General features: G+C 42.4%; 2 protein-coding genes across 3 annotated transcripts in view; one reads left to right on the top strand and one right to left on the bottom strand.

The window, feature by feature from the left end:
• Positions 1-3,323, bottom strand: part of EVC2 (EvC ciliary complex subunit 2) — a 72,656-nt gene extending 69,333 nt beyond the window's left edge. The window contains exon 1 of the mRNA XM_069856325.1: positions 3,260-3,323. The gene's annotated coding sequence lies outside the window, so the exon portion shown is untranslated. The remainder of the gene's footprint in view (positions 1-3,259) is intronic.
• Positions 3,324-3,395: 72 nt separating this feature from the next.
• The window catches only part of EVC (EvC ciliary complex subunit 1), a 53,786-nt gene continuing 42,229 nt past the window's right edge, over positions 3,396-14,952 (top strand). For both annotated transcript variants that reach the window (XM_069856329.1, XM_069856330.1), the window contains exons 1-5: positions 3,396-3,574; positions 9,415-9,525; positions 12,221-12,304; positions 12,804-13,036; positions 14,021-14,105. In XM_069856329.1, the coding sequence (XP_069712430.1) occupies positions 3,410-3,574; positions 9,415-9,525; positions 12,221-12,304; positions 12,804-13,036; positions 14,021-14,105 (678 nt within the window). In that variant the 5' untranslated portion in view covers positions 3,396-3,409. The remainder of the gene's footprint in view (positions 3,575-9,414; positions 9,526-12,220; positions 12,305-12,803; positions 13,037-14,020; positions 14,106-14,952) is intronic.

The raw sequence follows: 14,952 nt of genomic DNA on the forward strand, positions 1-14,952 counted from the left end.
CTAATGTCATTATTAATTTGCCATTATTATATTCTCATTAGTTAAAACATCTATATGGCCCTGAATTTTGAGAAGCCAAGCATCTCAAGAACACAGAAAGAAGAACAGGAAACTCCAGGGGCAAACATAAAAAAAAAAAAAAGTCTGGTAGATAGATAGATAGATAGATAGATAGATAGATAGATAGATAGATAGATAGATATACACATACATGTTTTTCCATATATGCATATGGATATACAGCAACAGAAATTATATGTTAAAAGGGAATCAACCTTTGCTAGAAATGTCTAGAGAAGTCCAGAACCCTATCTGCATGAAGAAAATGTGTACCAGTAGTGTAAATGGATGTAGCTAATGCCACTGTAAAACACTAATGAAAATATAAAACAGCAATACAATGGTCTATTATGTTAACTGTTAAGACAAAAAAATCTTGTTTCTAAATATAAATCCCAAATGTTACTCTTGCGCATTATATCAGCATATACACAAATGTGAATATTTAATGTTAACAGTTCCTTTGTAAATGAACAAATGTAAACAGTCAGTGGCCTAAGTGTGCATAAAGGCACGCAGAAAATGTAAGCTTGCTAGCTGACAAGATTTCCTACTTCCCAGGAAATTAATGTACAAATAGCTCCCAACTTCCACAGACTCTAGGCATTCATTCATCCGTGGCTTTAGAACAGCTCATGCACAAAAATCTACAGTGGTCGTATGTCCATGTGTGTCAACTGTAAACATTACAGCACTCTTTCTTCTGCCTTATCCAACATCCAGTTCTCAGTAGTCTGCTCTGGAGAATATATCTGGATATCAGGCACAACTTTTCCGCTCCACTGGAGAGTGCATCCATAATACCAGAGGGTATCACAAGGGACTCTGCACAGGCAAGTAGTGCCAACTATATGGGCCAGCACTCACATCACACTTTAGAAGTAATTATTTTGATGCTTTGATGCTGCCAGTAGAGCTTTTCCTGAGTTTTACATTAGTTTATTTTTCTGGTGGGTGTTTTTCTTATTTTCCTGCTGTTCTGATTAGTCTTCTTGCAATCACACTTCAAACTATAGTTCGCAACTCCCTCCATTGCCCACTGCCTGGTCTCAGGTACTTACATGGGCATAAGAAATCTATACGTTGACACATATTGAGACAGCTTATAATCTTCGAATCATAGGATGGTTTGAGCTGGAAGGGACCTTAAAGGACATCCAGTTCCAAACCCCCAACCATAAGCAGGGATGTCTCCCACTGGATCAGCCTACTGAAGCCTCCACCCAACCTGGCCCTGCACACCTCCACGGAGGGGGCATCCACAACATCCCTGTTGTGGGCAACCTGTTCCAGTGCCTCATCACCCTCGTCTTGAAGAATTTCTTCCTCATGTCTAATCTAAATCTTACCCTCTCCAATTTATAGCCATCCCTCCCTAGCCCTATCACTACAGGCCTTTGTAGAAAGTCCCTGCCCTCCTTTCTTGTAGACCCTTCAGGTACTGGAAGGTCGCTAGAAGATCTCCTTGGAGCCTTCTTTTCTCCAGGCTGAACAACCACAACTCCCTTAGCCTGTCTTCATATGGAAGGTGCTCCAGCTCTCTGATCATCCCTGTGGCCCTCCTCTGGACCCATTCCAACAGTTCCATGTCCTTCTTATATTGGGGATTCCAGAACTGAACACAATACTCCAGATGAGGTCTCACAGGAGTGGAATATAGGGGCAGAACTGCCTCCTTCAACCTGCTGGCTTCTTCTGATGCAGCCCAGGATACGGTTGGCCTTCTGGGCTGTGAGTGTGCAAAGCCAACTAACATCTGTATTTGACTTGCGATAACTGCAACTCCTCTTAGGTCTATCTCCTATCTCCAGCTTCTCCACTTGCACTAGACAGCCATGAGGGAATCACAGCTCTCCTTGAGCTCTGCCACACCAAGGTCTGGCCTGAGGTCCCACTGTTTTCAAGGAACAACAGATGCTGTATATAATACATACAGAAAAAAAAAACCTGCTTTGGAATCACTTCATGGTGTTATCATTTGCTCCAGCCCGCGATCATCTTTGTGGCCCTCCTCTGGACCCACTCCAATAGCTCCATATCCTTCTTACGTTGGGGATTCCAGAACTGGACTCAGTACCCCCGGTGGGATCTCACATGAGGGGAATAGAGGGGCAGAATTCCCTCCCTCGCCCCGCTGCTCACGCTTCGCCTATCATAGAATCATGGAATCACTAGGTTGGAAAAGACCCTTTGGATCATTGAGTCCAACATTCCTATCAATCACTAAGCCATGCCCTTGATCACCTCATCCACCCGTCCCTTAAACACCTCAAGGGAAGGTGACTCAACCACGTCCCTTGGGCAGCCTCTGCCAGTGCCCAATGAACCCTTCTGTGTAAAATTTTTTCCTAATGTTCAGCCTGAACCTCCCCTGGTGGAGCTTGAGGCCATTCCCTCTTGCCCTGTCCCCTGTCACTTGGGAGAAGAGGCCAGCACCCTCCTCTCTACAACCTCCTTTCAGGTACTTGTAGAGAGCAATAAGGTCTCCCCTCAGCCTCCTCTTCTCCAGGCTAAACAACCCCAGCTCTCTCAGCCGCTCCTCATAAGGCCTGTTCTCCAGCCCCCTCACCAGCTTTGTTGCTCTTCTCTGGACTCGCTCCAGAGCCTCAACATCCTTCTTGTGGTGAGGGGCCCAGAACTGAACACAGGATTCGAGGAGCGGTCTCACCAGTGCCGAGTACAGAGGGAGAATAACCTCCCTGGACCTGCTGGTCACACCGTTTCTGATACAAGCCAAGATGCCATTGGCCTTCTTGGCCACCTGGGCCACTGCTGGCTCATGTTCAGTCGGCTGTCAACCAACACCCCCAGGTCCCTCTCCTCCAGGCAGCTTTCTAGACAGACTTCTCCTAGTCTGTAGCACTGTATGGGGTTGTTGTGCCCCAAGTGCATTTGGCCTTGTTAAACCTCATGCCATTGGTCTCAGCAAAGCGGTCCAGCCTGTTCAGATCCCTTTGGAGTCTCCCTACCCTCCAGCAGATCGACACTTCCACCCAGCTTAGTGTCGTCCGCAAACTTGCTAAGGGTGCACTCGATGCCTTCATCCAGGTCAGGATGCAGCCCAGGCCACGGTTGAGCCTTCCGGGCCGCGAGGCCGCGCAGCCCCTCGACACACACACACACCCCCAACGGAAAACAAAAGCCGCATCCCAAACCGCAGCCGGCACTGGCGGCCGCCGCCTCCCCGCCACCCCCTTACCGGGCCCGGCGCGGCGCGGGGCAGCGCCAGCGGCAGCGCCAGCAGCAGGGCCGCCAGCAGCCGGCGCATGGCGGCCCCGCGGGGCTCCTCCCACGGCGCCGAGGGGCCGCCCTTCCCTTCCCCTCCCCTCCCCTCCCCTCCTCCCCGGCGATGGAGGCGGCCGCTGGCTGCCTGCGGGCCGTGGGGCTGCAGTTCTGGGCCCGCTCGCCGCACGCGCTGCCCGCGCTGCTCGCCCCCGCGGCGCTGCTGGGGCTGCTGCTCGGCGCCGCCGCCGCCGCCCTGCTCTGCCGCCGCGCGCTCGGGGCGCGGGGACAGGTACGGGCAGGGGGCGGGGGGAGAGGAGGCCGAGGGGAGGCCTCGCTGCTCTCCACAGCTACTCGCAAAGACGCTGTGGAGGGGAGGGGGCTGGCCTCTTCTCCCAGGGGACAGCGGACAGGACAAGGGGGAATGGCCTCAAGCTCCGCCAGGGGAGTCTTAGACTGGATATTGGAAAAAAAATATTCACAGCAAGGGTCATCGGTCACTGGCAAAGGCTGCCCAGGGAGGTGGTTGAATCCCCATCCAAGAGGTCTTTTCCAACTTGGCGATTTTATGGTTCTGTATTTTTACTTGAGTTAAAGTAAAGTTTCAGCTAAGTGATTGTGTTCTTTGAAAGTTAGAATGTTCCTCTGATCCAAAGAACAGAGTTTCCAAGCCCCATTGCTTTCTAACACTCCTCACCGAAGTGGGAGGCCAGGTGTGGCTGGGCAAGGAGACTGAGAAAATGACTCAGTAATAACTAGATAGTCGTTATTAAGCAGGTACCCTTTATTAGCAGTGCTGGATTGGGGCAGGGAGGGAAGGGGGAATTAATCCTCCAAGGACACACATGCAAAGCATGAAAACTCTGCAGCTTTTATGTTACAGATTGAACCAGGGAGTAGTTTGGGTTGGAGGGCACCTTAAAGATCATCTAGTTCCAACTCCCCTGCCATGGGCAGGGACACCTCTCACTAGATTAGGCTGCCTAAGGCCCCATCCAACCTGGCCTTGAACACCTCCAGGATGGGGCAGCCACAGCTTCCCTGGGCAACCTGTGCCAGTGCCTCACCACTCTAATAGTGGAGAAACTCCTGGTGTCTAGTCTAAATCTGCCCCCCCTCCAGTTTATACCCATTGCCCCTAGTTCTATCACTACAAGCCCTTGTAAACATCCCTCTCCAGCTTTCTTGTAGCCCTCTTCAGGTACTGGAAGGTTGCTATAAGGTCACTATGCATAGTTATTTCATCACCCAAAAAGGTACTACATATTCATTCGTTTTCAAAGAGTCATTAACATGTCTCCACGCAGTGTTGTATTCACAGTCAGTGAGTAGTCATGAGGACCACCTCATAGGGTCCAAAGACAAAGTAAGGGGAGGTGCAGCCCAAACTTTGAATCAACAGTCCTTCTTCTGCTGGTTGGCAGTGTGGATTCCAGGTTTCCTATCTTTATCTTGTGGGATATTTGTTCCTTGCACAGGAGGTCCCCCTTTAGGTAAACATGCTTAAGGGCACATACCACTATGGGATATAGAAGCTTAGCAATTGCTGTAGATCAAGACACAAGCTCAAATACTTGCCACTTATGACCTCTGTTACCATGTTTTCTTTCTCTGATGGCATGTTTTCTTTCAGGCAGTGTTTTCCCAGAAACTGTTCATTCTTTTGATGCCATGAAAAAGGCCAAACTCGATAATCAATGCCAGTTTGGTTATTAAGCATGTATTGCTTTAATACCTAATACAATGCCAGACACACATGGAATCATTTCACCTAATGCGTGTGTCCATTGAGGCTGGTTACAGGACTGTTACACTGGTTAAACATACTTACTCATATAGATTCCGAGAAACACTGGTTACATATTTGGGAAATATTGGTTAAACATACATAGAAATCATTATCATATCATATCACCAAACTTATGTACATCACAGTTTCTTTGTGTCTTCAGAATCCTCTGATACTTTTTATCTTATCTCCTTCCTCATTGTGTTGGCTTGGTGAGCTCAGGTCTGTCCTTTGTTCCTGCTGGGGGACTGTCCATGTTTCAACTAGTAAACAAGCTGAGCTCCTGTTACAATCACATTCTTTCTTACTGCAAGCTGGCCAAGATTTGATTCTTATTATTCTTATTTTTCTTAATGATTTATTCCTTCCTTCACTTTGAATTCCTCCATATGTCTAGTCTACATCTGCCCCTCTCCAGTTTATACCCATTGCCCCTAGTCCTATCACTACAAGCCTTTGTAAACAATCCCTCCCCAGCTTTCTTTTAGACCCCCTTCAGGTATTGGAAGGTCATTTGAAGATGATAATATCTTGTGTTCAATGTGATCTGTGCTGACCAGATTTGTCATCTGTAATCACCTCTTCCCTGTCTCAAATGCAAGGTCAGGTGGAGCTGGAGCCAGCTCCAAATCAGCAAGAGTTTTGACTGTTGTGAAGTTTATAATAACATTAAAATTAGTCCCTGGAGAGTAATAAGGAATTTCTTCACTTAAGGAGGAATTTCTTCACAATGAACGTGGTGAGACACTGGCGCAGGTTGCCCAGGAAAGTTGTGGCTGCCACATCCCTGGAGGTGTTCAAGGCCAGGTTGGATGGGGACTCGGGCAGCCTTATCTAGTGGGAAGATTCCTTTGCCCATGGCAGGGGGGTTGGAACTAGATGATCGTCAAGGTGCTTTCCAACCATTCTATGGTTCTATAATAGAATACGCATGAAATTTCTGGGAGAATCTATCCATATGACTGTAAGTGGAAAATATATCCTGTCCCAGCTTTTGTCTCACTGCCCAAGATTGATGGAGGTCACTCCCTTATGTTGCCCAGGCCTGATTAAAGGGTTCTTGCTTTCTAAACCTCCAAAACGAGTCTTAGAGAGTTTATTTGCTGGCATTTTTGGTATCAGGAGAAGTCAGGGCTGGTTGGAGTTGCCAGCGCTGCCCATTGCAGGAACAGTTGGGGCAGGTGCTCCCTGCTGCAGCAGGGACCACTGGCTTGGGGTGAGCAGGGGAGCCTTGTAATCCCTGACACACCTCTGTTGGGAAGGATTTTACTGCTTGCTTCATGTAAAAAGTCATTAAACAAATGGGCTGATTAAAAAAAGAGGCCTCTTTAAGTATTTACATGTTCTGAATTCTGCCCTCCTGGCCTGTAACTTGCACATGAGTGACCCACTAGCTGCCTCCTGCAGCCATCGCTTCTCTAATAAGGGGCTGTGATGCTTCTGAAGATGATTTATGTGGCTTGCAGAAACTTTGTAAGATAATAGGAAATAAACACTTTCTATCTTAAACCAGTAAGAACAATCCAAATTCCATATTTTGCAAACTTTTCCAAAGTTCATTTTACAAACGGCACAAAAAGAGTACTAGTGCTAACCCACTGCAAGAACTTTGCAGTGTGAGTACACACACGCATGCCTGAGAAATAAAGGAGGCAGAACGAGCAGCGTTTTCTAAAGTATGTAATTTTGTCAGTAACATGCCTTCCTTGCTGTTTTAAGGACTGTGTTCATATCTGTTTATTGCCTTCAGTGTTTGTTTGGACTCCAGTATTGCAGAGGTTGCACATACCCACAGAACCACAACTGACCAGATATATTTTCTGAGAATTGTTACTAGCTTTTGCTTCTTTCTCCCATTGCACTTAGTCCCAGGTCATGCTGGATTGACTGGATGTAGCACTGGCCCAGCTGGGCTATTTGGAGCCCTTTGACAGCTTGCAGTGGGGGGTCTTGTTTGGCTTAGTTTTTAACCACACCTTGTTTTCAGGTGTAATAGCTGTGCAACATGCTCTATCTGCCAGTGTTGATTATCATTAAACATGACACGAGAAAAGTCCACTTGCTCCCAAGTGCTTTTAAGTAGAATGTTTGAAACTCTGTTTGAAGCCGTGCTTTAGCCTAATAATGTAGGCAATTCAAATACTGGATCAATGCATCCTGTGTGAGTGTGAGCCTTTCTGATTCAATTGCTCATTTTTCCTGCCTTAATAGGTGGTGTCTGTATTGTAGTGCAACTACCAACTCAAATACAGCCATGTACAATTTCATCCTTTATGTGATTTATGTCAGTAGGGAGTAGAAGCTGTCAGTGCTCTCTGGCCCAGATGTTCAGATGCATTTAGGTGCTTACATGCCATTAAAATCAATACTTCTGCTGTAAAAGAGTTGTTTAATTTGAAAATAAAAATACCTGCCCCCTGGCACATACAGAGCACAGGGTAGGCAGATTATGTCCTATGGGTCTGATTTCCTAAACTGAAGAGAACTACCTTAGGCTTTCTGTGCCTATTCCTTCTTCATATTTGTCTGCCCACTGATGTTATGAAACAAGCCTGTTAGGTGTATAGCAGATACTGGACTGCGTGTATTACAGTGTTCTGTAGCCAAAGCAAAAGCAGAAATAGTTTACTTAAGTATGCCGTGTTGCTTCTTAGGCAGCTGAGTTATCCTTGCAGTGGAAGCAGGGCAAGTACCTGGAGTCCAAAGCAGCCTTGGACACCACAACAAGCTACTGGATTTCTCATTCAGCCCCAATTAATCACTATGCTCCAGATCTTGACCTAAATATGTGGGATTTTGGATGCATGCAGTTAAGTGCCTTATTGGCTTGATGATCTGTGCATAGTGTGCACTGGGAAAGATTTAAGAAGAAACCTTTACCATGGTAACTTCAGACCATGTAGTCTACTGTAATGGATTTCTGTTGATAATATTCTGTTAAAGTACAGTGTTGCCTGAAGGCTCTTGTGACCCTTTGGCTTGAAGTTTGTCTCATGGTATTCTGGTAGATTAGTTTGATGAAGTGTTACAGTAATTACAGTTAGGCTTATTTTTTTTCAGCTTCTTAATGGCCTAACATGGAGCTCAGTAACCCTTCAGCTGCAAAAATAACAAAGGATGAAAACAAATGGAGAGGAAGGTGGCAAGATGAGAAATGTTAGCAGGAAAGAAATAAATCCTGGAAAAAAACAAATAAATTGGAATGGCTATGCTATGAGATACAGCTGTGAATCCAGTGTGGTTATTTCCACTACTCCCAATCACTCAGCCTAAATTTTGTGAACTTCCAGTTTGAGACATATGAGTAACAAGATTGCTGGCGGAGACTTGTAGCTGTTCTTTTGTCATTAGTAGATTTTTAGGAACCAGCATCTTGGAGGCTAACCTGAGAATATGATCTGTGTTACTGAGCATCTAACTTCCAGAGAAGTGATAGAGGAAAGTCATTAGCAGTGAAATGTATTCTGAGAAAATAGACTTCTTAATATATTCCGTAGCCAAATAATTCAAAGAGAATCCTTCCCTAAGACAATTACATGCATAGTGGCTACGCCATATCATCAGAAAGCAGTTAGTGGAATGAAAACCTGAAAAATAATTTTAAAAGCAGTCAAGGCAGGGAGCCTGTCGTCTTCTTCACGAAAGATTCCTTGCAATGCTGTGGTTGGATGCATTGACCAACATTAGTATTTTTTTTTTGGCCCATCTAGTGCACAGGGAATGGCGTGTACAGCAGGAGATTTTGTTCCTGTACAGTCTGTGTTCATACCAGTGTCTCTGCATGTTTGTTAGGGAGGTAGAAGCCATTGGTACAAGCTGTTTTGGAGGAAGGAGAAAACACATTTTTGATGGTTATTTCTTCCTGACAGGAACTTTGCCACACATAAAATTGTGTTTAGGAAATTTTTTCTCATAGCAGGAGAGCAAAAATACTGAGCATTCTTTTCATTGCAGGCAATTACGGACAACTTTAGTTAACTTGGTTTAACTGGGAAGTTTGAATTCAAACTGTGAGCTTAACTCTGGTCTGTAGTAAGAAGTTTTGGGACCAGATGGATTGGTATGACATGACACGATTACAACCTCATACAGCCTCTCAGATTGAAATTCTAATTCTGGACCGACAAATCAAATTCATAAAGTTCATTAATTTTAATTATTCCTTCCTGAATATGTAAAATTCTCATTAATTTTCAGATTGTATTTTTCCAAAATTTTCAACTAATGCCGCAGTCATTTTCAGGAGTGACACATGAATGTATCCAAGCTGTTGTCAAAGATGTTTCCAGTGAATTTTCATGAGCTCAGTGTTACATTTTGTCTGTTTTCTCTCCCAATTTCAGAATGATGATTCCCAGAGACTTCTGGAAAGCTTCAGCTCTGATGAAAGAGAGCACACGCTCATGAGAAGTAAAGCAGAACCATACGCATCAAAAGAGGAAATGGTGCTGGAGGTAAAGCTCTGCTGTTGGGGGGGAATGCCCATTGTGCTGGATGAGCACATTTAGGGTCTTCTCTAAACTGTGTTAAATTTATTTGGTATGGAACTGAGCCTTTAGTAAGTGTTCAGAAAAAGCACAGGAAGGAGAGTGAGAGTTGGTGGCTGCTTATGAATGCAACCGTTTCAGGCTCTCATTCCCCTTATGAATTTCTCTTGGAGGACTCTTTTTGGATATTTTAATCAAGATCCTGAGTTACTTTTGGACAGGGCCTTCCTTGCTTTTGTCTCTACATTGTACCTAATTTCAAAAAGTTGATGGGAAAAGTTAACACTATTGACAAAAGAAAAAGTTCTTAAGTACTGAAATCAGTGCTGATAGTTGATAGTGTATTCTTTCCTGGGGAAGATTTAGTAGGAAAATTTTGACAGTAACGAAGTTCCCTAATCAGTTCTCATTTGGAACAAATACTTCTTTTCTAGAGCTTCACTGGGGGCTCCAACTCTCAGTTGGACTGAGTAGATCAATGCAGTGAGAGAGAATAAATGTTGTAAAATGAGTGTGTTTGTGAACAGGAGCATCTTCAATGCCTTTCTTGCATAAGAAATTCTCACATGAGATACCAGCTTAATCTACAGTGCAGCAGTTGAATGACCACAAGTACTGAAACACCAGTATGGTGAGCTGGGATTCAAGGAAAATTAGAGAAACAATTTGGAAATAAAAGTAGGAAAAGGTGTAAACTTATCCCACTCCCAATCAAAAATTCAGTAACTTTTTTTTTGGTGGTAATCTCAATATAACTTGAGAACCAGTCCTACCATGTCTTTGTTAGATCACTGCCTTCACCCAGAGCTGATTTGACTGCTTCGGTGAAGCTAAAGGTTGTGAGTTAAGTGACACATTTAAAAAAGTGTGTGGTTAAGCTAGGTCTTTCAGTCTATTATACAAAAATTAAATACATGCAGCAAGCGTCGGTTAAAGCCAGCCACTCTTAGCTTGTAATGAGAACTAGTTTCAAGACAAAGAGAAGATAGATGTTAGTGTAAACATTTAAGTGTAGGTAAAAATCCAGACAAGTAATTAATCTTGATTTCAGTTTTGTGATCAGGAATGGTGACAAACCATGGTTGGTCATTTTACTTGAGTTCAAGCACAGCCTAAGAATTGAGCATGAATTAGATTCTCTTTCAGAGTGTAAATCCTGTGGGAGAACTTATGTAATATATGCATATAACCAGTCCTTTTGAAGTGGAATCACCATCTTCTAAAGGTGATCATTCACAACTATATCTGTTTCCCAAGTGCATTAGCTCATTTATAACGCCTTAAGAAGCAACCTTTTTATTTGAAGGGACTTTCTCCCCGTATTTATCTAACTACTGAAGTTATGTCTGGGGTTTTTTGTTCAAATTCCCAGAGGCTTTTGCTGTTACTAGCATCAAATTGGCAGCTCATGAAGAAGCATAAGTGGAAAATGCTTTTAGTTAAGTTAGAGCATTTTTTAAAAATGATTATTTTCGTTCTGAGATCTTCCACATTGCAGTAGTATCATAATTACCATATTAATAGTAATCGTGTGTTACTCATGCCTGCTGAGAAGCAGGATGCATTAGTTCTAGCACACTGCGATATGACTTTATCGCTTTGGACAGGAGCTGCTCTGCTTCCAGCTATTGCAATGGCTCTGTTGGCTTCTGTCTCTGAATATGTACTACAGCAGTGGGAATGCTCAGGATGAGCAAGTGTTTTACATACTGACTTTGCGCCTTTAACTTTATTAATAAATCAAAAAACAACTTGTGGAAATAAATGCAAAGGAAATAAAAAGGTGCAATGATAAAAGATGAAAGACATAGTTTGCTCTTATCTTCCTGTCTTTATTTTTAGACTCTATTAGTGCTTTGATATTGCCTAGAAAAATCTGTGCAAAGAAAATTGTGTTTAATAAATCAAATTCTTTCATGTCTTATGACAAAACCAAAAAAGGTAGAATAGGAAATCTCCTGAAGCTTGTATTTAAACATTCTATCAGTTGCTTATAGCCAACCTTTTATTAAGCCATACATAACCTCACAAAGCAAAGCTGATTATCCCATTGTCCCATTGCATAAAGAATAGGCTAGGAAAGAGGCAGGGCAGAAATTCAGATTACATGATATAACAGATTGTATAAAAAGTATGCATTATCTATAAAAAGTTATTTGGAAGAACATCGGTATTTTCTCTACGTTATAGGTAAGGCTTGTACTATAGAAGTTCTTCCTGGAAAAAATGGTGACTAGTTTTATTTAATCTTTATTTAAATTGAAAGCCAGAATTTATAGCCATGATGATGTGGAACGTATCCTTCAGTAGTTTCTATTATTAAAATAATTTCAGTCTCTTAAGTAAAATCTTTAGTTGCTGCTAAAGGCCATGAGGGCTGAAATGAAAGTAACTTGTGAATAGCTGATACTGCCTACTTTCCCTTGCAGGAGTAAAACATTTTTGGAGCAGTGGTAATGACAGTTCTCTTTTCTGAATTTCATGCTCTGAATGAGGCTTCTGAGAAGACTTCTTGTGCCATAGCAGAAACAGTGAATAGATTGTGAGCTGGCGATAGGGATTTCTAAGCTGTGTAATCGAGAGGGACATGTGATTAACATAAAGAGAAAAACTGTCAAGTGTACTGCTGTTCCCAAATGGTTTTCTGTTTTTTCTTACACAGGAAATTGACTCTCCTCTGAACAGTAACATCACGACATTTGCATTAAAGGCAAAAGTGATCTATCCTATCAATCAGAAATTTCGGGTAAGGTTTTAGATTCTACTTGTAAAAATTATGACAATCATTCTGCGCCAGAGTAAATTTCAGTCAAGTAATGGAAGAAAACTTACTGCCAGTCTGCACAATAGAGATCCACAGACTCAGGTCTTATTCTGTAAGGTATCAGGTGCTTTCAGCAACCCCAAAAACCTGCAGTGCTTTACATGGTCAATTTTCACTATAGCCAAGAGACCTTTTCTTCTCTTTATCATTAGAAGAACTTGGGTCTGTCCAAGGAGATGTGAGAAAATCCCACAATGATCTGCCTACAGTAAGAAAACACGCACTACGCAGATAGCCACAACAGAAGAATGCTTTTCCAGGCTATGCAGAAGCCCATCAGTTTGGTGAATCTTAATTTATGAGACACACTTTTGCTATGTGTATTAATTTTTCATTTGAAAGCAAACACTGCAAATTCATGAGATGTTTATCTCCCTATAGTGCTACATTGATTGACCTTGTAAATCTCCTTTAACTGTAGCCCTTGGCAGATGGCTCATCCAACCCATCTTTGCATGAGAATCCAAAGCAGGGGGTTCTGCCTAATCAGGTCATGGAGACATCTACATCAGGCAGCCTGGGATCCCTGAGCCAAGGAGAGAAAGAGGACTGCAGTTCCTCCACAACAATACATTCCACAACAAGTGATGACAGATTTCAGGCCCGAGCTTTCCTCAAGGTGACCAGCTTCCCTGAAGTGTTAATGTGTGAGAGGTAAGCAGTAAACCTGCCTTCGTGTTCCATCATTTCCTAGCATGCCTCAATGTCTTTCAGGGCAATCACTAAATCTATTGTAAACCAAGGGCTGAGCTAGAACACATGCATACACCACATGAAAACAAGGCTATCTGTTGTTAACCCTAAAATGCAGCTGAGGAGACCGAAGAGTTGCATCGTGTTGTATATTGAATATCAGTTCGCTCTTTATGCAATTCTGGGAATCAGAACTTTGGCAGAAGCAGTCTTGTAGAAAGTATATCACTGTTACGATAAGGAGATCCCTGTGTTTTAGCTTGTATGCTCAGTTCATGTGCAGTGGTGTGCTCAGCTGGTGTTAAGAGTCCTCTGCATGGTATATCATCAAGTTACATAATAGGTGCCTTGAGAACAGCAAGTGGTAGTGGTCTGTTCTGTCCATTTTAACAGGAGCTACTCATGCCATATTGTGAGAAAATTATCCTTTCTCAGAAACTCCAGTGATGAGCAGGTAGAGATAATCAAAATGGATTATCAGCTCTGATTTTCCTTCTGCTGCACAACAGCAAGGTGCACCTTAGATAAGTACATACGTGTCTGTATTCTCATTAGCAAGAATAAGGAAAATCATATTTGTGTCACTGTGGGGACTCAGGAAGGTACTAATAACAAAGAATATTTTCAAAATGCCCATTCTTATAGCAGTTTTAATTTAAAGCTTTGTTTTACATTTGCTGTAGTCACTCGTGGCTGTATTTACTTCACCTTTTTCTAAAGGGAACTGCTACTCCAAATTTGTTAAAGCACTATTTTGTTTTGCTTACTTTTATGTAGAGATATTTTACCTGAAAGAGATGACAACATAGAAATAAAGTGACTTGACTGCTGTTCGAGGGGCAATGCTTTTTGGAGAATTTAGTGATTTAATAAAATTATATGGTGTGGCTCTGTCATGTGACCTTCATTTATATTGATATTAACATTTTTAAATCTTTGTTTTAGTTTTGATGTTAAGCTCTGCCTTTGTAGCCTTATTTTAAAAGACCTCATGCTTCTTGATACTGAACTCAGGAGAGAAAAACATATGGTAGGTATTCATGTCTCATTTATAGCTATTTGTTTTGAACATCTTAACTGAATATCAGTTTAGGAAATGACATAAACTACTGACTAACTGGGAAGTAGAGTCACAGTGTTGCATCTCTCCAGCATTCTCTTTATTTTGTTCTCTCTGTTCTGCATATGTATGAGCTTCATAAAGGAATAGAATGTAGAGAAGTATATCGGGCTGTGAAATACCGGAGGTCAGGCTAGATAATATAAAAATCTCATTTTAAACTTTACTCTAGAGAATAACATACAGCACTTGAAGGTCATAAAAATAGAAAGAAACATATATTTAATAGATGAGTTCATGTTTTCAGTACAGTGCTTGTGCATTGCAACTCCAAAACCTCCAAGCTCTTTGAATAAAATTGAAAATTCAGTTCAGCTGAATCAATACCATTGTCACATGCACAATTTTGTATAACAGAGGAATTAAGGTACCCATTAAACCATAGATAGCTGACAACATCAAGACACAAAGCAGACAGGAAAAAAAAACCAGCCCAAAAATGGATATGTACAATTGTTTGTGGTGACTAGTTAGGATCAAGTACAGAATTAGAACTGAATTTTAACTTAGTTAATATAAACCTGGATGTGAAGTATATAGCTTTCTTCTCCCCTCTTTCCCAACCTCTGTTTAAACAGATTGGTAATTTATGATATAATTTGTCAAATGCAGTGAGTATATTTCTGTTCTGGGATTTTCTGAACAGATTTCCACACAGTCCAAAAGAAGAAGCATGAAAGGAAACCTGAAAAACAGCTTCCCTTCTTATGGGATTTATTCACATCTCAGTAGATGAGGTCAGGAACCTGGGATGATA

The sequence above is a fragment of the Phaenicophaeus curvirostris genome, chromosome 4, assembly GCF_032191515.1.
Source record: "Phaenicophaeus curvirostris isolate KB17595 chromosome 4, BPBGC_Pcur_1.0, whole genome shotgun sequence".
Classification (NCBI taxonomy): domain Eukaryota; kingdom Metazoa; phylum Chordata; class Aves; order Cuculiformes; family Cuculidae; genus Phaenicophaeus; species Phaenicophaeus curvirostris.